Source organism: Chiloscyllium punctatum, chromosome 6 (assembly GCF_047496795.1).
Source record: "Chiloscyllium punctatum isolate Juve2018m chromosome 6, sChiPun1.3, whole genome shotgun sequence".
In the NCBI taxonomy this organism is placed as follows: Eukaryota; Metazoa; Chordata; class Chondrichthyes; order Orectolobiformes; family Hemiscylliidae; genus Chiloscyllium; species Chiloscyllium punctatum.
The window spans coordinates 15,181,609-15,202,522 of NC_092744.1; the positions used below are offsets into that span (position 1 = coordinate 15,181,609).

General features: G+C 42.4%; 2 protein-coding genes across 5 annotated transcripts in view; one reads left to right on the top strand and one right to left on the bottom strand.

The window, feature by feature from the left end:
* LOC140478741 (mediator of RNA polymerase II transcription subunit 12-like protein) overlaps positions 1-20,914 on the top strand; it is a 609,926-nt gene that overhangs the window by 196,338 nt on the left and 392,674 nt on the right. The window lies entirely within an intron of this gene.
* LOC140478738 (P2Y purinoceptor 14-like) lies at positions 8,809-19,519 on the bottom strand. The gene is made up of 2 exons (XM_072572051.1): positions 19,475-19,519; positions 8,809-9,971 (listed from the first exon to the last, which is right to left on the bottom strand). The coding sequence occupies exon 2, from the start codon at positions 9,895-9,897 to the stop codon at positions 8,809-8,811; it is 1,089 nt and encodes a 362-aa protein (XP_072428152.1). The 5' UTR covers positions 9,898-9,971; positions 19,475-19,519.

The following is a 20,914-nucleotide window of genomic DNA, read 5'->3' on the forward strand; positions in this document are numbered from 1 at the left end:
AAATATGGTGCTGGAAAAGCACAGCAGGTCAGGCAGCACCCGGAGAGCAGGCGAATCAGCGTTTTGGGCATAAGCCCTGCATCAGGTAATGTGCCCCCTGGTCTACACTTTCCTACTGTTAGACATCAGGAAGAGTGACACTGTTGTCTTTAGCTCCTACCAACAACTTTGTACCTTTGCCCCTAATTCCATCCAAAACCCAGTGTGGTATTGCCTGGTCATTTGTCTCTCCTTTTCTCCCAGTGATGTCTAATTTTCTATTTAAAAGTGAGCTATTATCCTTTGGCAAATGCACCAGCAATATTATATAATTATGTGGCTATGGAACAATAATGTCAACCTCATTTCTAAAACGTGAATGCCTTATTATTAGTAAAAGTGTGCGCGGAATGTGGAGAGTTGGACAACAGATCAATGACTGAGAGATCAAGTTTGTGTGTGTGTGGGGGGGGGGGGGTGGGAATGGGGGGGGTGGGTGACAGGCATTTGTTCCCAGCTGAGTTTCTCCAGCACTTTCTGCTTTGATTTATTTCTGGTCTCCAGCATCTCAACTCTTTTTGGCCTGTTCTGCCTCTGGTTCATGATTGGTGGAACTCTGCTTGTTTATCTGTAGAGCGTTGAGAGGCAATGGGGTGTACGGGAGCCATTCCTTCACATAGTCTTGTGGCCCATTGTACAAAAGGACGTGGGAGAACATCATCTGAGCATTTACTTTCGTCACTCAATGCATTTAAATAAACAAAGGATGGAACAGAGGAAAATAATTGTAAAGTGGCATAAGTAAATTGAGACGTACACAGACACAATTATCAATGACTTACAATTTCTAATTTATAGGCATTATCATGTATTTTATAGAGTTGTTATTAGATTAGATTAGATTACTTACAGTGTGGAAACAGGCCCTTCGGCCCAACAAGTCCACACCACCCCGCCGAAGCGCAACCCACCCATACCCCTACGTCTACCCCTTACCTAACACTACGGACAATTTAGCATGGCCAATTCACCTGCCCTGCACATCTTTAGACTGTGGGAGGAAACCGGAGCACCCGGAGGAAACCCACGCAGACACGGGGAGAATGTGCAAACTCCACACAGTCAGTCGCCTGAGGCGGGAATTGAACCCAGGTCTCTGGCGCTGTGAGGCAGCAGTGCTAACCACTGTGCCACCGTGCCGCCCTATGGTGCAGAAGGAGGCAGTTTGGCCCATTGCCTCTGTACTGGCTCTCTGATTAAGTATGGATGATAAAGAAAACACGTTGACAAGCTGTTTCACAGGCCGTTTCCTCAGAGCTCCAGCAGCATCTTGATGAAGAGAGATGATGCTCACCACAATAATGTGGTAGGCACAGCAAATGCAAAAGGTTGCGCTGCACCTCATAACTTTTAACTTGTTTCCTGCTATGTGTGCTTTCAAAAATGCAGGTTCATTTGTTGCTGTCAACAGACTGACAGAATCTTGATTACCCATTATGTAGTCACACAAAATCATTGTGGCAGTTTTTAAAAGAACAATTGGTACTTTATGTAACTTATTGTTCTGCTGTTTTAGACAATAGACAACGTCACAATGTAAAATCTTTTCATGATTTACAAAACTGCTACTAAAGGCCAAAGAATCTATTTTGCAGGAGAGTGGGCTATCCTCCTTGTTGAGCTGTCAATATTGCTAAGTTTCTGAAATTAAGTTGTGTATGAGAGACATAAGGTTTGGTCTAAACTACAGTGTTCTTTCCTGGTATCTTTTATGCTTATAACATACAGTAATGGAGTCCAAGAGCTACCTAAAAAACAAAGGTACAAGTTTTAGTTTCAGCTGATCCATGTCATCCACAATTAAGCTTAATTTCTTTATACTTCAAAGCATTGTTCCTAATCATGGTAACAAAGATATGCGATTGGAAATGTTAACTTATAAGTGTCTATATCCAGTCTATATGATCCCAACTGATGGTACTACAGCACAAATCAAATTCAGAATGAAAACTGGCTTGATGGATCGTTTTTGCAGTTAATGAACATAGTGGCTAGTTCCTGAAATGTTTTCATGTGAAACTGGAGATCATCTTTAACAGCAGAGCATAAGTTTATTGTACACAGCAAAGAAAACAAACAAGTCAAGTTCTATCTGTAACATTCAGAAAGATCCTAACGTCAGCATCAGAACAAAGTTTCAACCTGTTTCCCAACACTACCCATTACAGAGAGTAAGTTGAGAGAAATTACAATCTCCCTCAGCTTTGTGTGATTTATGTAGCTAATTCCTTCCAGGTTCTTTGCTGTGTATTGTGATAATTTGATGAGTCCTTTCCAAATTATCTGGCATCAGATCTTCATGAAGTTAAGATTCTAAACTTTCACAGTTCCCGTAACATGCCAATTTCTATTCAAACACTCCTGGTCTGGAAGATTCGTAAAGCAGACCTTGAAATGAACTAGAAAACGCCAACTAAGACTTGGTTCTGAAATCACAAACTCTTGACTGAACTGAATTGAAAATAAAACTAATGACCTTGAATCTGTTAAATGTTTATGTCAATAAATTCCACAGTTTAAACATCTTTCTAGTTCCACCATGGGGCTCTGAGCAAAGCTGGATTTAGGTTATTGTTCCAGAATTACTTGCTGGCTTTTCTTTTTCAAAAAGAATTCTTTAATTGGAATGACCAAATCAATCAGCCTCACTTTTTCAAACAATGAAATTCCAAAAATAATAATATGTATTTCATATCTTTCATCACAATAGATCATGAATCTTGACTCTCAAGTACATAGAACAGTACATCACAGGTACAGGCCATTCAACCCACCATGTCGTGCTGACCACAGCGCCATTCTATTTTAAACTAATCCCATTTGCCTGCACATGGTCTATATCCCTCTAGTCTCTGCCTGTTCACGTATCTGTGAATGGTTTCTACCACCTCCCCTGTCAGCACTTTCCAGGCACATAACACCCTGTGTAAGCAAAAACAGGTATGTACATTTTCCCCCCCCCCAAGACTTGGAGGATTGTAAGTGTGTTAGCTATCAAGAAGGATAATTGCGTAGATTTGCACTATTTAATTTTTATGTTAATCATCTTTACCTGAGAAAGTTTTGTTTGCGATAAATTAGTTATTTATTTGTTACCAAAGGAATCTGACTGACTGGTATTTGATACTGGATTCGATACAATTTTATACTTACTTTTCATCATTTATGTAAATGATTTGTATATGAGCATAAGAGGTATAGTTAGTAAGTTTGCAGATGACATCAAAATTGGAGGTGTAGTGGACAGCAAAGAAGATTACTTCAGATTACAATGGGATCTTGATCAGATGGGCCAATGGGCTGAGAAGTGGCAGATGGAGTTTAATTCAGATAAACGTGAGGTGCTGCATTTTGGGAAAGCAAATCTTAGCAGGACTTATACACTTAATGGTAAGGTCCTCGGGAGTGTTGCTGAACAAAGAGACCTTGGAGTGCAGGTTCATAGCTCCTTGAAAGTGGAGTTGCAGATAGACAGGATAATGAAGGAGGCATTTGGTATGCTTTCCTTTATTGGTCAGAGTTGGGAGGTCATGTTGCGGAATATTGGTTAGGTCACTTTTGGAATACTGCGTGCAATTCTGGCCTCCTTCCTATCAGAAAGATGTTGTGAAACTTGAAAGGGTTCAGAAAAGATTTACAAGGATGTTGCCAGGGTTGGAGGATTTGAGCTATAGGGAGAGGCTGAACAGGCTGGGCTATTTTCCCTGGAGCGTCAGAGGGTGACCGTATAGAGGTTTATAAAATCATGAGGGGCATGGAAAGGATAAACAGACAAAGTCTCTTCCCTGGGGTGGGGGGAGCCCAGAACTAGAGGGGATAGGTTCAGGGTAAGAGAGGAAAGATATGAAAGATACCCAAGGGGCAACTTTTTCATGCACAGAAGGTGGTGCATGCATGGAATGAGCTGCCAGAGGATGGCATCTGGATGGGTATATGAATAGGAAGGGTTTGGAGGGATATGGGCTGGGTGCTGGCAGGTGGGACTAGATTGGGATGGGATATCTTGTTATCATGGAAGAGTTAGACCGAAGGGTCTGTTTCTTTGCTGTACATCTCTATGACTCTATTACTACATTGTTAAAATCACTTCCCTTTTTAAAAGCAAACACTTTTGTGGACACTGGAGGTGTGGGACAAGGAAAAAGTTGGTTCAGTTCTCTTTACTCACTCCTAACAATGGAAGGGTGGTTTTGAATGGTTACTAAAATGCAGTAGACCAGTGGTTTAATGTCTGACTCCTAACTTCAAGAATATAATGCTCCCTTCAAACATTTTTAAGATCTTTTCACAGACGTGGGAACAGGAGGAGGCCTCTTGCGTCTGCTGTACTGCTTACTTTGATCACAGCTGGATTTTAGGGAAGTGATGGTGGCAGAGCTGCCCGAGTTTGTTGTGAACGTCCCTGTTCAAGTCTCAGCAGCTTGACGTAAAAATGTGTGAGTTGCTGTCAGTGACTCTTCATGTTGTGCTTCATTGAAGTTCCTGTAGGCTACAATCTATTGAACTCACTGAACTGCTCTGAGAACAGAATACTGCAAACTCCATATTCTGGCACTCGATCGCCATCGCTAATGAAGTCAGGACCCCCCAGTGGACAGTCACACATTGTCATGAATGCAGAACGTTTCAGGTTGACTGGTTGAAAATGAACACTTCTTAATTTAAGATTGGACATAACACCCTAAAAATAAAAGGGCGTGGTTGATCAACACCTCGGTTTAGAGAATTGCCATGTGACTTGATTGCAAAAGGTTGAGGGACTCAAATAGAAACCAATTGCAGTTCACACTTTATCAAGACATCTTATCAGAAAAGGCTAGGTGCAGTTGGATATGCTGAAATACAAGTGTCCTGCTGTGGCATAGCAAGGTGAACTATCTTGAATTAAAAACCAAGCAGAATACTCGTGTGAATCTGGTGTCTGTTCCAAACAACAAGTGGAATGGAGCAGACTGGGATTTTGCAGATTTAAGGAACCGGGAGTGATTGAGCCATGCCTAGCTGGTGCTAATTGGATGTGGAAAGCTTGAACAGGGAGTAGAGTGATGGTTAAAGGACCGTGGGTCCCAGTCTGAAGCACATCTGCAGGAGAGTGTGGAATGGGGGCATGCTGCATTTTCCAAGTGCTTTGTTCACAGACAGCAGGCTACAGCTGTCTCCACTCCAATCAGATTATCATATCCCTGTATCATTGAACCCACAGTGTGCAGAGTACATCAGAGCAGTTGTGTGTTTTGTACATTTTGTTCTTTTTGATAATTCGCGATTTGGTGAGATTAGGCTACTTATGTGGAATTAGCCTTAAACTTGTATTCAGTGCCCCAGCATGGTGTAAATGTAATGCCAACGGTCTCCACTTGGCACAAGGTAGGAAGATGATGGGGTCCTTGTTTTGGAACATCAGTTTTTATTACCCCTACAGAGGAATAACTCAGTACAAAGAGCACATTCCATTTCATGAAAAGAAGTTGGAGGATGAGGTAGGCACCTTGTTGAGTCTGAGCCAATAGAAGCCAGTAATAGTGAGCACCCAGAGACATGATGGTAGATCAGGAGTGTTTGACCATGGCATGTGCTTCAGGAATGAGCTGGGAACATAACCTTCTCGGTAATGTTCAGACCTTAGATATTACACCCCAACATGTTGGAAAATCATTGTGAAAAGGGACTTCAGTGAATCGTGACATTGTGACACACCTGTATGTCAGAACTTCCAGTAGAGACAGAAGCCAAACTCCATGGGCTTCCTCCGGGTGTTCCAGTTTTCTCCCACAGTCCAAAGATGTGTAGTTCAGGTGGACTGGCTATGCTAAATTGCCCGTAGTGTCTAAGGATGTGTAGGCCAGGTGGGTTAGCCATAGGAAATATGGGATTACAGAGATAGGTGAGTGAAGTAGGTCTGTACTCCTACACCTTGGAGGTATGGTGTAGACTCGATGGACCAATGGCCTGCTTCCCCACCATGGGGATTCTATGGATCTATGTTTTTAACCTAATTACCTTAGCACTGAGATTGGTGCCTCATGATTGGTAGAAGGATTGGAGGGACGATTAACAGATTTTCATCTAAAGGATGATAAAGGTAAACTCTTCATAGTTTTACTAGACCACATGACTGTTGTTCCAGTAGAGAGAGTCGACTGATGGTGGCTTACCTATGCCTCAGGTCAGGGGAGAGTTTGAGAGGAGAGTCCTTCATGGTGAGCCAGTGTGGGAACTGAACCCATATCTTGGCATCACACTGAATCACAAACCAACCATCCAGCCAACTGTGCTAAACTGATCCAGAAGGTGGTAAGGATATGGAACTCGCTGTCTTAAAGGTAGAAGCTGTCATTGAGTCATACTCTTCGGGAGATGTACAACACAGAAAACAGACCCTTTGTTCCAACTTGTCCATGCTGACCAGATGTCCTACATAAATCTAGGCCCATTGGCCAGCACTTGGCCCACATCCCTCTAAACCCTTCCTATTCATATACCCATCCAGATGCCTTTTAAATGTTGTAATTTCCCAGCCTCCACCACTTCCTCTGGCAGCTCATTCTATACACACACCATCCTCTGCATGAAAAGGTTACCTCAAATTCCCTTTTATATCTTTCCTCTCTCACCATAAACCTATTCCCTCTAGTTTTGGACTGCCCCACCCTGGGGAAAAGACCTTGTCTATTTACCCTAACTATGCCATTTATGATTTTACAAACCTCTGTAAAGGTCACTCCTCAGCCTCTGATGCTTCAGGGAAAACAGCCCCAGCCTATTCAGCTGCTCCTGACAGCTCAAACCCTCCAACCCTGGCAGCATCCTCGTAAATCTTTTCTGAACCTTTTTCTAATTTCACAACATCCTTCCTACAGGAGGGAGACCAAACTTGCATGCAATATTCCAAAAGTGGCTGTACCAATGTCCCACACTTGGTTGGAGAACCAATGGGAGCCCAATGTCATATTTCCTTGGGATCATTCAAATATAAAATTTATTTCAAGGATTTGGCTATGAATGTGGAACGAATGGCTAATAGGCTTGTTGATGATACCAAACTCAGACTGTGAAGAAGGCTATCACAGAATACAATTGGACTTTGATCAGATGGGCTGATGGAGTTTAATTGAGATAAATGTGAGGTGTTGCATTTTGGTTAGGCAAACCAGAGCAGGATTTAATACAACTAATGGTAAGGGTCTGGGGAGTGTTGGTGAACAAAGAGACAAAGCGCAAGTAACAAGGAGGTGTTGAAGTGCTAATCCCTTCCTTTATGTATTAATAAATATGATTCAAAGACACTGATATTTTAACTGTGTTTAACTTATTTCCTGTAACTGGTCACTTTGGAACTATCAAGCAAATATTGCAACATTTTCCTTCTTATTTCACATTCAGATGGAAGTTGCTGATATCTTTATGAACAGTTGTTTACGCAAAGGAGTGCTCCTTCCTGTTTTAGTTTGAGCGTATGTGTTTCCTTGAAATGGACACTGCTTCAGGCAGAAGATTATCCTGTTCACCCTCGAAACTAACTCTTGTCGGTGCAAGATCACATTGATACCAGAGTCTGGTGAATGTTCAAAACAACAGTTAAAACTGCAAGCACTCAATATTACCAAAAGAATTCTCTACGATCTTTGTATTTCTCTTGCAATTTTTCAACTATTTTAATGAGCATAATGACCACCAATAGTCTATTATTCTCCAAGTATTGATTAAAAAAAAAGTCTGATTCCAGTTAATGTGGCAAGACTGAGGAAGTAGGCTGCTATGTTTTCCTAACATGATAACATTAAGTGCTACGCAGGCACGAGCAGTGAACACAGCAAAGCATGAATTTTCCTGATCAGAACACTTCAATCACTTCATCACAATCAGATGAAGGAATGTGATTGATTGTAAAGTTCTCCAAAATTGTTTTGCTTATTGCAAACATACTAAACATCTATACGATGTTCTGAAGAATGTCACTGGACCTGAAACATTAACTTTGCTTTCTTTCCACAGATGCTGCCAGACCTGCTGAATTTTTCCAGCAATTTCTGTTTTTGTTTCTGATTTCAAGCATCCACGGTTCTTTGCTTTTTTTTTCTGAATATGTACACTATTCCCCGATAATATTTTCCTCACTGAAATTGCAGGACCCTGCCAACCCAGGAAACGGCTCATCACTTTTGTTTCGGTATCAGGATGATATCTTTTTTGTGTGTGTGTTTATAATTCTACCACCAGAGTAAGAGTGAGATGCAAGAGGCTTGGTGCATGAATTGTTAGTTAGAATCCAGTCTCTCTCAGCCTTGACAATTAGTTGTTGCCGATTTGGGGAACAATGGTGGGATTGTGAGAGAGTTTCGGACGTTTGAACATACATTCACCACCAGCTCCCTTTCATTTTGTGAAGCAAATTCTTATTTTGTCTCGACACAGTGTACTGGAAATGGCAGTTTGCAGAGGGTCATGAGCATTTGACAGAAAATTTAAAACAATGCCAGAAGCTATTTAGATCTGAACAGTGTGGAAGCTAGTGTTGGGGTCATCCATATATGTATAACATCTGGGCCAAATGATCAGCTGGGGAGCATGGGTGTAGATGCAAGGAGTCTGCACCTACTGAGAAAACATGTGACTTCAGAAATAATTCATCTGCTCTGAAGCACTTTCGCAGTAGATATCATTATAGATTCAATATCCTGGTTTTTCCTACTCTCAACAAACATTTAGTAATTCTTAAAGATATAGTTATTTCTTCAGTAATTGGAATAATCAAGAGCATTGGCAGGTTCAAGGTGATTGTGCACGATTGATGTTCGATTCTTTTGCACCCTTAATATGGCCGCTGCTCGACTGGTCATGTACGGAATGTGTGGTGTTAGCGTGTAAAGACAGATCATTGTGTGAATCGTTGTCCTTTGGCTTTTTTTCCAGGCCTAACTTTGACCTGAAAGCCTTGCAAAACAGAAAGTAGATCACTGGATCAAAGCAGGCGTTCAGCGTTGACAGAACCACAGCAGATTCTTTCAAGTGGTAGAGTGTCTTTTTCCAAAAGCATCCAGAGATGACATTTATCTGACTCAAAATGTAAGGAAGCCTCGCAGCGTGGTAGGGTACAAAACACACCAAGAAGACGGCAAGAAGGATTAGGATGTTGTTCTTTGCCTTGGTTTGCTTCTTGAGTGAGCTTGGAGATGGGGATTTGTCGAGACGTTTTGCTGTTTGAAAGTAAAAGAAGCAGAGCCCGGTGAGCACGCAGAGGAACAGAACAGTGCCACCCACATGGAGGCATACGTGCCAGTAAATCCCTGAACCTTTTCTGAAGTCCAAGCACGTTGTGGTGCTTGCACTGTTCTGGGGTGACTTTCTCAGTGTCAGCAGCATGTATGTAAACCCAAGGCTGAGAAGCACACTCCAGGTTATGCCAGCAATAATTTTTGCGGACTTGAGTTTGTGAAACGCGTATGTTTTGAGCGGTTTCACAATTTTCAAGTATCTCGTGGCTGCAATGTATCCCAGGAAGAGAATGCTCGAGTACAGGTTCAAGTAGAAAATGCACGACGTGAAGTTGCAGTAGATTTTCCTCAGGGCTGCTGAGCCCACTTGGTTACCTCCGACAATTTTTATTGGCAATGACAGGACCAGCAGGAAGTCCGCTATGACCAAGTTCTTTAAGTAGATGATGATGCTGTTGCTGTTGGGAACGTGACAGAAGTACACCCAGAAAGCCAGGCTGTTGAGGATTATTCCCACTGTACATATCAACGCATAGGCAACCATTGCAAATATAGCAAACCCCTCCGTAGAAAGCCGACAAGAGGTGTTGCCAGAGGAATTTGTCCCGGTGACATTATCAATGCTAGTTGTTGAGTCAGCCATCAGTGCATCTGAATATTAAGGTCAAATGTGTTGCTTTTCTTGAAAGATGTGTAGCAGTTTTCTATAACATGCATCTTGAAAAGCAAAATATGCAAACATGAAGAAACATTATTTTAACAACACTGATGGTTGGCACTATTTAGAAATATAACAGCAAATCGTGATAAGGCATTTCCATTGTGGTGATACCTGCAGCAGAAAAAAAATGGCAAGTGCTATTATTAAGGAGGTTATAGCAGGGCACATAGAAGCTCTTAATGACATCAGGCAGAGTCACCTTTGTTTTGTGAAAGAGAATGAATTTATTAGAGTTCTTTGAGGTAGTAACAAATAATGTGCATAATAAGGAACCTGTAAATCTGTGCTTGGATTTCCAAAAGGAACTTTAAAGATGGTACATCAAAGGCTGCTGCATAAAGTAAGAGCTCAGAGTGAGGAAGTAGCATATTTGTAAGGTTAGAGGGTTGGTTACAGAGTAGCAACAACACGGAGTAGGGTGGCACCAAGGCTCAGTGGTTAGCACTGGTCCCTCACAGCGTCAGGGTCCCAGGTTCAATTCCAGCCTCTGGCGACTGTCTGTGTGGAGTTTGCACATTCTCCCTCTGGGTCCTGTGGTTTCCTCCCACAGTCCAAAGATGTGCAGGTCAGGTGAATTGGCTGTGCTAACTTGCCCATAGTGATAAGTGCATTAGTCAGAGCGAAATAGGTCTGGGTGGGTTACTCTTCGGAGGGTCGGTGTGCACTATTTCTGCACTGTAGGGAATCTAATCTAATCAGTTCGGTCATTTTTGGGTTCTCGAGCTCTGACTAATGGGGTGCCACAGGGTTCATGCTGGAGCTCAGTGAGCTACAATCTATATCAATGGATTCAATGAGAGGACTGACTGTATAATTGATCCGTTTGTCATGGCACAAAGGTAAGTAGAAGAGTAAGTTGTGAAGAGGACAGTGAATGGATATTAATTTGGAAGATGAAGTATAATGTCATGTTCCTGTGCATTTGCTGCCTTTATCCTTTCTAAGTGGTAGAGCTCAAAGGTTAGGAAGGTGCTGTCAGAGGAGCTTTGCTGAGTCTCTGCCGTGCATCTTCTAGATGGTGTATACAGCTGCTGCTGCGCATCTGTGAAAAAGGGAGTGAATGTTTAAGGTGGTGGGTTGGGTGCCAGTGAAGTGGGCTGCTTTGTGGCTGGAATATTTCAAGCTGATTGAATGTTATTACAATTGGAGTCATCCAGCAAATGGAGAGTATTCCTTCACACTGCTGATTTATGCCTTGTAGATGGTGGCCAGCTTTGGGGAGTCTGGAGGGTGAGTTACTCACTACAGGATTCCTAGCTTCTGACTTGCTTTTGTCACCTCAGTATTTATGTGACTGGTCAAGTTCAGTTTCTGGTCAGTTGTGACTCTCTGGGTTGTTTGTGAGGGTATTCAGTGATGATAATGCCATTCTATGTTGGCAATGACCATTGCCTGGCACTTGTATCATGTGAATGTTACTTTCTATTTGTCAGTCCAAGCCTAGATATTATCTTTCTGCCAATGAATGTGGGCTATTTCGGCATGTGACAAGTTGTGAATGGTGCTGAACGTTGTACAGTCACCAGTGAGCATCCCCAATTCTAATCTCCTAATGGAGGAAGGTCATTAGTGAAGCAGTTGAAGAGGAGTGGACAAACAAGTGGACTCAAGGCCTCAATCTGCTCAGACTGAAAGAGCTGAATGGCCAGTTTGCTGCCTTCTGGACGCCATTTGGAGTTCAAAAACATTGCATAAGTTATGTACGTAATTGTAATAATATTCAACAGCTATATAAGAATCCTACTCATTGACTACAGTTCAGCCTTCAACACTATTATCCCCTCAAGACTGATTACTAAACTTAGTGAGATTGGACTATGCTCCACTCTCCGCAACTGGATCCTCAGTTTCCTGACCCCCAGGCCACAATCAGTGAAGATTGGGGACGAAATTTCATCCTCATTAACACTCAACACTGGAGCTCCCCTGAGTGGTGCGTACACAGTACTCACTGTATACCCATGACTGGGCTGCCAAATACCAGACGAATGCTATTTACAAGTTCGCTGATGACACCACCATAGTCAGTCGAATCTCAGATGGCAATGAACAGACTACAAATGGGAAGTGGAAGACCTGGAAAAATGGTGCACTCAGAATAACCTAGGTCTTAATGCTGGCAAAGCCAAGGAACTCATTATTGATTTTTGGTGGGATGTTACTCATGCCCCCTTACACGTTAACAGCACAGAGGTGGAACAAGTGGAGAGTGTGATGCTCCTGGGAGTGGTCATCCACAACAAGCTTTCTTAGACTCTTCATGTGGACGCACTGGTTACAAAGGCCCAACAACGTCTCCTCTTCCTCAGGCACCTGAGAAAATTCGGCATGATGGTGAATACCCTTGCCAACTTTTATAGGTGCGCCATCGAGAGCTTTCTGTCTGGATGTATCCCTACCTGGTATGGCAACTGTACCATTCAAGATCGGAGACGGTTACAGAGAGTGGTGAACTCAGCCCAGACAATCACAAAGACCGACCTTCCATCTATAGAACCCATCTCCCAGGCCCGCTGTCAAGGAAAGGCCGCCAGCATTCTCAAAGATCCATCCCAGCCTGACAATGTTTTTCTACAACCTCGACCATCAGAGAGAAGGTACAGAAGCCTGAACACACACCAGTTTCGAAAACAGTTTCTACCCTACTGTTGTTAGAATACTGAATGGTCTCATAAACCCTCAGCATTCGCCTGTACCTGTGTTTTTGTTTTTGCTGCTGTTTACCTATTATTTACTTATCTTTGCTACTTAGCTCTGTGTGACCTGCCTGAATTGCTCTCAAGACAAAGCTTTTCACTGTGCCTCAGTACACATGACAATAAAATCAATTCAGCAACTTTAAGACTTGAGCTCTCCCATGTCCTTACCCGTACCCTCTCACACCAGGCCTTGTTATTAGACAGTCTATTGCACACAACCCTGCACTTCACCTGATGAAGGAGCAAAGCTTGTGATTTCAAATAATAATATGTCGGACTATAATCTGATGTCGTGTGACTTCTGATTTTGTCCACCCCTGGCACCTCCACATCACAGTCCCTATTAAGAGCAGTTCCTCCTCCTAGCCAGATTGTTATCTACTCCTTTGTCTATCCAACTGTTCTTCTCTCTCTGAGCTTGACCCCACTGACTATTGCTTACTCCATAACCCCTCCCCCACCCTGTTTTATGCATATAAACCGATATTTCCGAGCTACCATCAGTTCTGAGGAAGAGTCACTCAGTCTGAAATGTTAACTCTGATTTCTTTCCACAAATGCTGCTAGACCTGCTGACTTTTTTTTCCAGAAATTTCTGTTTCAATTTCTCATTTACAACATCAGCATTTTTTTTCATTTTTTACACAAAATGTACTAATTTTGGGTAAGTGAATGACAGCAAACATGTGACAAGAACTCTATTGGGTTTGATTGTAATTTCCCCCCCCCCCCCGCCCTGCCTGCACACACACACACTTGTTGGTGTTTTTGTTAAAATCAGTAAGGCTGCAAATTTGAAATGAAAACTGGAAATATGAATTTTATCAATTGCCTGTTCCACCACCCTATTTTAGTTTCATTGACCTGACAATGGAATATGCTTATCATTCAATTCTGACAAAGGATTTGCTCCCATACCTAAGTGCATTCTAAGATTAATTTTTTTCTCTCTTTCTCTTTCTCTCTTGTGTGTCTCTCTCTCCCTCTCCCTCTCTCCCTCTTCCTCTCTCTCTCTCTCTCTCTCTCTCTCTCTCTCTCTCTCTCTCTCTCTCTCTCTCTCTCTCTCTCTCTCTGTGTCTGTGTCTCTCTCTCTCTCTGTCTCTCTCTCTCTCTCTCTCTCTCTCTCTCTCTCTCTGTGTCTGTGTCTCTCTCTGTCTCTCTCTCTCTCTCTCTCTGTCTCTCGCTCTCCTCCTTGTCCATGTTATGACACAGTTTGAGGGATGCACAAAAAGAGGGCTTTTGTCATTTTCCAAAACTGGTCATCAGTTTTACTAAACAACTGAATTTGATTCATGGCATTTGTTTTAATCCATGGCTTAAATCTTTTTTCCTTGAGTTTCTGCTTTTGAAATATATAATTTGTTGACACAAAAGTTAGACTTGCATTTATCTGGTGCCTTTCACTTCCACATTTTTGTGCAATAGTGCCTGCCTAGGCAATGTTCTTAAGTCTCTGGAATGGAACTTGAGCCCATGACTTCCTGTCTGTATTGTGATTCATGAAACTGAAGTGGATGTCTTGTTGTTATAATGTTAACTAATAATACACAACTCCAGAGGGAAGATTTCTTTCATCGCAGAGACCCGATAAAATTTCTCACCTGTTTGAGAATTGTGCTACGCTGAGAATTCCCTCAAATGATCAAGTAATAGTTAAACAGAGTGAGGTGATACTGACCCAGTTAAAGCGATTGTTTAGGTGTATCCTTGATGGGTTTGTCTTTAGCGGATGGACTTGGATATAATGTTGTCAAATTATCTTCAAATAAGGTGAAGTACCCAATGAACCCATGATCACTTGGCCCCTCCACTCTACCCCCACCATTCAATAAGATTGTGGCTGATCTGTTTGTGTTCCAAATTCCCCGTTGCCATCTCCCCCAAACACCTTTGATTCCCGCAGCAGAAATTGAGGGCTGCAGATGCTGGCGATCCGTGTCGAGAGTGTGGTGCTGGAAAAGCACAGCAGGTCAGGCAGCATCCAAGGAGCTGGAGAATTGATGTTTTGGGCATAAGCCCTTCATCAGGAGTGCTTATGTCTGAAACGTTGATTTCCCCCGCATCCCCTGATAAAGGGCTTATGCCCAAAATGTCGATTTTCCTGCTCTTTGGATGCTGCCTGACCTGCTGTGCTTGTTCATCACCACGCTCTCGACTCTGATCAATCCAGCAGCTGCCGTCCTCATTTTCTCCTAGTTGATTGTTACCTTACTGTGAAGCCTCTTCTAAGATGCCTACCTTGAAGGAGTTCTCCTCTCTCTACAAGGATCCTAGTGAGTTCCTCTCTCACTGCACCCACCCCAAGTCGTCATCTCTGCCCTGAAGCTTTTCAGCCTCATTCCTGATGAAGGGCTTATGCCTGAAACGTCGATTTTTCCTGCTCCTCGGATGCTGCCTGACCTGCTGTGCTTTTTCAGCACTACATTCTTGACCTTTTGATTTCCCCTTCCTAACGAGACTCTTCTCTACCTCTGCAAATATTTGATGACCTCACCGCTTCATCCTTCTGCATCAGACAGTGGAATCAAAGAGCACTCCACTGCCCTAAACTGGTGACCCCTAATTTTAAAACTCTGCCCCCCTCATTCTGGTCCCTCCCCACAAGAGTAGCAGCCGCTCCGTGCTCCACTTATCAAGATCATTCAACATTGCATCCACTTCAGTCACTCTTCTAAACTCCAGCCTGTCCTACCTTTCATCGGAAGACAGTCCCATCATTTTGGATATCAATCCAGTGAATGATCACTGAACTAACTGCAATGTCCCTACATCCCTAGAGGGCCAATGTTGCACTCAGTGTTTAAGATCTGGTCTTACCAATGCCAGCTTGATTATTTGCTGCACCCGCACGCAACCATTTGTGTGACTCATTCATTAAAGCACCTAAATCCCTCTCCACCTTTTTATTTTCACAGTCTTTCTCTGTTTAAATAATACTGTACTTTTACATTCCACCTGTCAAAATGAACAATTTCATGTCATCCCACAGTAAACTCCATGTGCCAGAGTTTTTACCCATCCCTTGCCTTACTTATGTCCATCATCTTCACAACATACCTTCCTACCTATCTCTCTCTCTTGTGAATTTAGCTCAGTGGTTAGCACTGCGCCAGGGGCCTGCGTTTGATTCCTGCCTCAGGTGACTGTATTGAGTTTGCGCATTGTCCCAGTGTCTGTGTGGGTTTCCTCCAGGTGTTTCAGTTTCCTCCCACAGTCCAAAGATGTGCAGGTTATGTGAATTGGCCATACTAAATTGCCCATAGTGTCAGGTATGTTAGTTGGGGCAAATGTAGTGGAATGGGTCTGGGTGGGTTACTCTTTGAAGGGTTGGTGTGGACTTGTTGGATTGAATGGCCTATTTCCATACTGTAGGGAACCTAAACTAATCTAATCTTACCATCCCTATGTTTCCTTCTTCTGAGCCTTGGAGTCATACAGGCAGGAGGCTGGAAAAACACAGCAAGCCAGGCAACATCAGGAGCTGGAGAAGTCGGCGTTTTGGGTGTAACCCTTCTTCAGGACCCGACTCCCACCCGAAGCATTGACTTCTCCACCTCCTGATGCTGCCTGCCTTGCTGTGTTCCTCCAGCCTCCTGCTTGTCTACTTTGGATTCCAGCATCTGCTGCTTCATTGTCTCTACAGAGTCATACAGGGCAGAAACAGACCCTTCATTCTAACCAGTCCATGCTGACCCTAATCCCAAACTAGACTAATCCCACCTGCTTGCCCTTGACCGATATCCCTCCAAACATTTCTTATTTACCTACTTACCTAAATTTCTTTACCCGCCTTCACCACTTTCTCTGGAAGTTCATTCCACACACAAACCACTCTCTGTTTAAAACAATTGCCCCTCGTGTCTTTATTAAATCTTCCTCCTGTCACCTTAAAAATATGACCCCTAGTCTTGAAATCCCCAACCTTAGGGAAAAGGCACCTGCCATTCACCTTTATATATATATATATATATATATATATATTATATGTATATATACCCCTCACAATTTTATAAACCTGTATAAGGTCACCTCTCAACCTACTGCACTCCCATGGAAAATAATCCCAGCCTCTCCTTATAACTCAAACTCAATTCCCAGCACAATACTGGTAAATCTCTTCTGAACTCTCTCCAGCTTATTAATACCGTTCCTATTGCAGGGCGACCAGAACTGGACATAGTACTCCAGAAGAGATCTCACTAATGCCCTGCCCTGCACAAACTCAACATAATGTCATAACGCATATATTCAGTGGTCTGAGCAATGAAGTCAAGTCCTATCTATGTGTGATGCAAACTTCAAAGAGCTAAGTACCTGAACTTCTAGGTCTCTTTGTTTTACAACAGTACTCAATGCCTTACTTTTAATTTTTAAAAATCACACAACACCAGGTTATAGTCCAACAGGTTTAAATGGAAGGAGCGACGCTCCTTCATCAGGTGATAGTGGAGGGCTCGATCGTAACACAGAATTTATAGCAAAAATTTAGTGTGATGTAGCTGAAATTATACATTGAAAAATTGATTGTCTGTTAAGCCTTTCATCTGTTAGAATACAGTGATAGTTTCACTTCTTTCATGTGTAAATCACAAAACCTTTTTTTACATATTAAAGTTGCATTCTCGGGTTAGCTGTTAACAATGGTGATAGCTAGACAATATGTTGAGGGTATTAGCCCCCTGTGTTCTCTGTCTATGCCATGATGTTTAGATTGATTCTAATCTAAAAAGTGAGATAACGGAGTTTTACATAAATTCATGCAGTTTTTGAGCTCAGAGTTCTACATGAATGCATGCAGTTGTTGAGCAAAGTGCAATCTAACTCTGCAAGTACAAATTCACCCCACAAAATATATGTGTGCATGTGGGTCTTTGTCTGTTTGTGTGTGTGCGTCTGTCTGGGGTGTGGGTTGTGAGTGTGAGAAAGTGTATGTGTGTGTAGTGAGTGCAGAGTGTCTTAAGTCTATGAGGGGGTGCGTGTGGGAGTGTGTGTGTCTATAAGGGTGTGTGTGTGTGTAGTGCAATGGTGATCACCTGTAATGTGACATGAACCCATGGTCCTGGTTGAGGCCCTCCCTATGGGTACCAAACTTGGCTGTCAGCCTCTGCTCAGCCACTTTTCTCTGCTGCCTGTCCCAAAGTCCACAGAGAGGAGGGTTCCCTCCCAGTTGGGGAACACTTAAGTGGTCCAGGACATTCAGCCTCGGACCTTTTGGGTGACCATCCTCCAAGGTGGATTTGGACTTGGACACGGACACACACACACACACCCCACCCCAGGCAGACAGACAAAGACCCACATGCACACACATTTTATGGAGTGAATTTGTACTTGCAGAGTTACATTGTACTTTGCTCAACAACTGCATGCATTCATGTAGAACTCTGAGCTCAAAAACTGCATGAATTTATGTAAAACTCTGTTATCTCACTTTTTAGATTAGAATCAATCTAACATTATGGCACAGACAGAGAACACAGGGGGCTAATACCTTCAACATATTGTCTAGCTATCACCATTGTTAACAGCTAACCCGAGAATGCAACTTTAATATGTAAAAAAAGGTTTTGTGATTTACACATGAAAGAAGTGAAACTATCACTGTATTCTAACAGATGAAAGGCTAAACAGATAATCAATTTTTCAATGTATAATTTCAGTTACATCACTGCAAATCTTTGCTATAAATTCTGTGTTACGATCGAGCCCTCCACTATCACCTGATTAAGGAGTGTTGCTCCGAAAGCTACTGTGCTTCCAATTAAACCTGTTGGACTTAACCTGGTATTGTGTGATTTTTAACTTTGTACACCCTAGTCCAACACCGGCATCTCCAAATCATGATTACTTTTAATTGTTAGTCTTGGTGTAAATGATCCAAAGTTGCGATCCAGTACAGACTCTTGTGGAACTACACTTATCATCTTTTGCCCAAAGACCCAAATAATCATATTGTCTGTTTAATGCCAGCCTGGCAATCTTCTGTCCATGTTAATATGCTACCCTCCTATTCCAGAGGGTAAAACACTTCTGTAAATCCAAGCACTGAACATCCACAGGCTCTCCTTTACCCACAGCATATGTTACTTCAAAGATTTTTACTAAATTGCTTAAATATAATTTCCATTTCACAAAGCTGTGCTGATGATTCCTGATTATGCTGAACGTATTAGGGCTTAGCTATAACCTGTTTAACGGATTCGTTTGGATATGGAAAATATTTCCAGTAAGATCTAGTGTTGATGGATGAACCAGTCTCAACTTGATACTGAGATTTGTAGCATGTATAATTACAGAGCTGCATGGTGTAGAAAGAGGCTAATCGGCCCGTCATGTCTGCACTGGCTGTTCGAGCTAATATCATGTGCCTGACTCTTGACGTTGCCCCCCCCCCCCCCCCCACCGTGCACACTTCATTTCTATCCAAATAGTCATCCTGTAGCCTCTTGAATGTCTCAATTAAACTGAAGCACGATTCCTCAAATTCAAAAGATAAAACCACCACCAATAAAACCAAAATATTGTGGGTGCTGGAATCCGAACTAAACATTGAATTGCTGGTAAAGTCAGTAAGACTTGGCACCATGTGTGGAGAGAGACAGAGAGAGAGACTGAGTTACTATTTCAGGTTCAATACGAGTCTCCTTGAAGATTTCTTCTCTCCTACTGCAGTTCATCAGATGAGTCATTTTGGACAAGAAACATTAACACTTTGTCTCCCTCTTTCTCTGTAGACACTGCCAGACTTAGAGTTTCTCCTGTGCCTTCTGTTTTCATTTTAGAAAAAAAAAATCACCAACCTGATTGTACCAAATATTCCTCTGAGCCCGTGATCAGAATGGAACTCCAGCGATACTCGACCAGATGTCTGAGCAATAATCTTTTATATCCTCATGACATCCTTGGTCATTTTGTGGTGTTCAGCATTTCCTTTAACCAGAAGTGAGTACTAAAATGAAGTGCAGTCATTCAGTCCAGTAACCATGACTTTGATATACAACAGGATATGAAAGTTTGGTTAAACATTCTCTGAATTTAAGTTATGTCGTACCTATGCTGTGGACTGTTTGCTTTTCCTATCACCACCTCCGTTTTAAACTCTTTGTTTTAAAAAACCCCATTTGAACCTTTATTTGCCTTTTGCCATATAGCGATTGGAACCAGGTCAGCAGGTTGGACCTCATAAAATAGGAGTTTCCTGATTGGACCAGGTTAACAGCCCCAATCAGGGAGCCCTGGCAAACGGGAGTGTGAGAGGTTCTGCTCATTGTAGGAGTTGGTTCTGAGCTAGCTATACCCGTGTAAATAGAGAGTAGCTTGGTGACCAAATACCAGCCTTTGTGGAGTTATTTCATGCCCAATTTAAGTTTATGCATCAATCTGTGCCAGTGAATTCTTGTCTCCAAAGCACAAAGATGGGGACAAGATTCTTGATATCAGAACTGAGAGGATATAATTAACAGGGAAGGCAATAGAGGAAAGAAGAAAGCTGAGGAGTGATGTGAGAGGGGACTTTAACATTACATAAAGGTTTGGTCGATTGAAATAGGAAAGAATGCTGCTTTTATTATGCCAATCTGAATCTTTTGCATAAGTTAGTTTGAGGTTAGTCCATATGACTTAAAGCAAACCAAACCTCCAATACATGGGAGTTGGCGAATTATTATTGTCTATGATGGAATTAGAGTCGTAGAATCATAGAGATGTACAGCACGAAAACAGACCCTTCAGTCCAAACTGTCCATGCCGACCAGATATCCCAACCCAATCTAGTCCCACCTGCTAGCACCTGATCCATATCCCTTCAAACCCTTCCTATTCATATACCCATCCAGATGCCTTTTAAATGTTGCAATTGTACCAGCCTCCACCACTTCCTCTGCCAGCTCATTCCATACATGTACACATGCAATATTCCAACAGTGGCCTAACCAATGTCCTGTACACCTGCAACAAGACCACCCAACTCCTGTACATCAATACTCTGACCAATAAAGGAAAGCATACCAAATGCTTTCTTCACTATCCTATCTACATGTGACTCTACTTTCGAGGAGCATTGAACTGCACTCCAAGGTCTTTTTGTTCAGCAACACTCCCTTGGACCTTACCATTAAGTGTATAAGACCTGCTAAGATTTGCTTTCCCAAAATGCTGCACCTTGTGTTTATCTGAATTAAACTCCATCTGCCACTTCTCAGCCGGTAGCAAACCAGTTTGAATTTGTGTCCTGTTTATCA

Coding starts and splice junctions, on each gene's coding strand:
- LOC140478738 (XM_072572051.1), bottom strand. CDS start 9,897: ATGGCTGACTCAACAACTAGCATTGATAATGTCACCGGGACAAATTCC.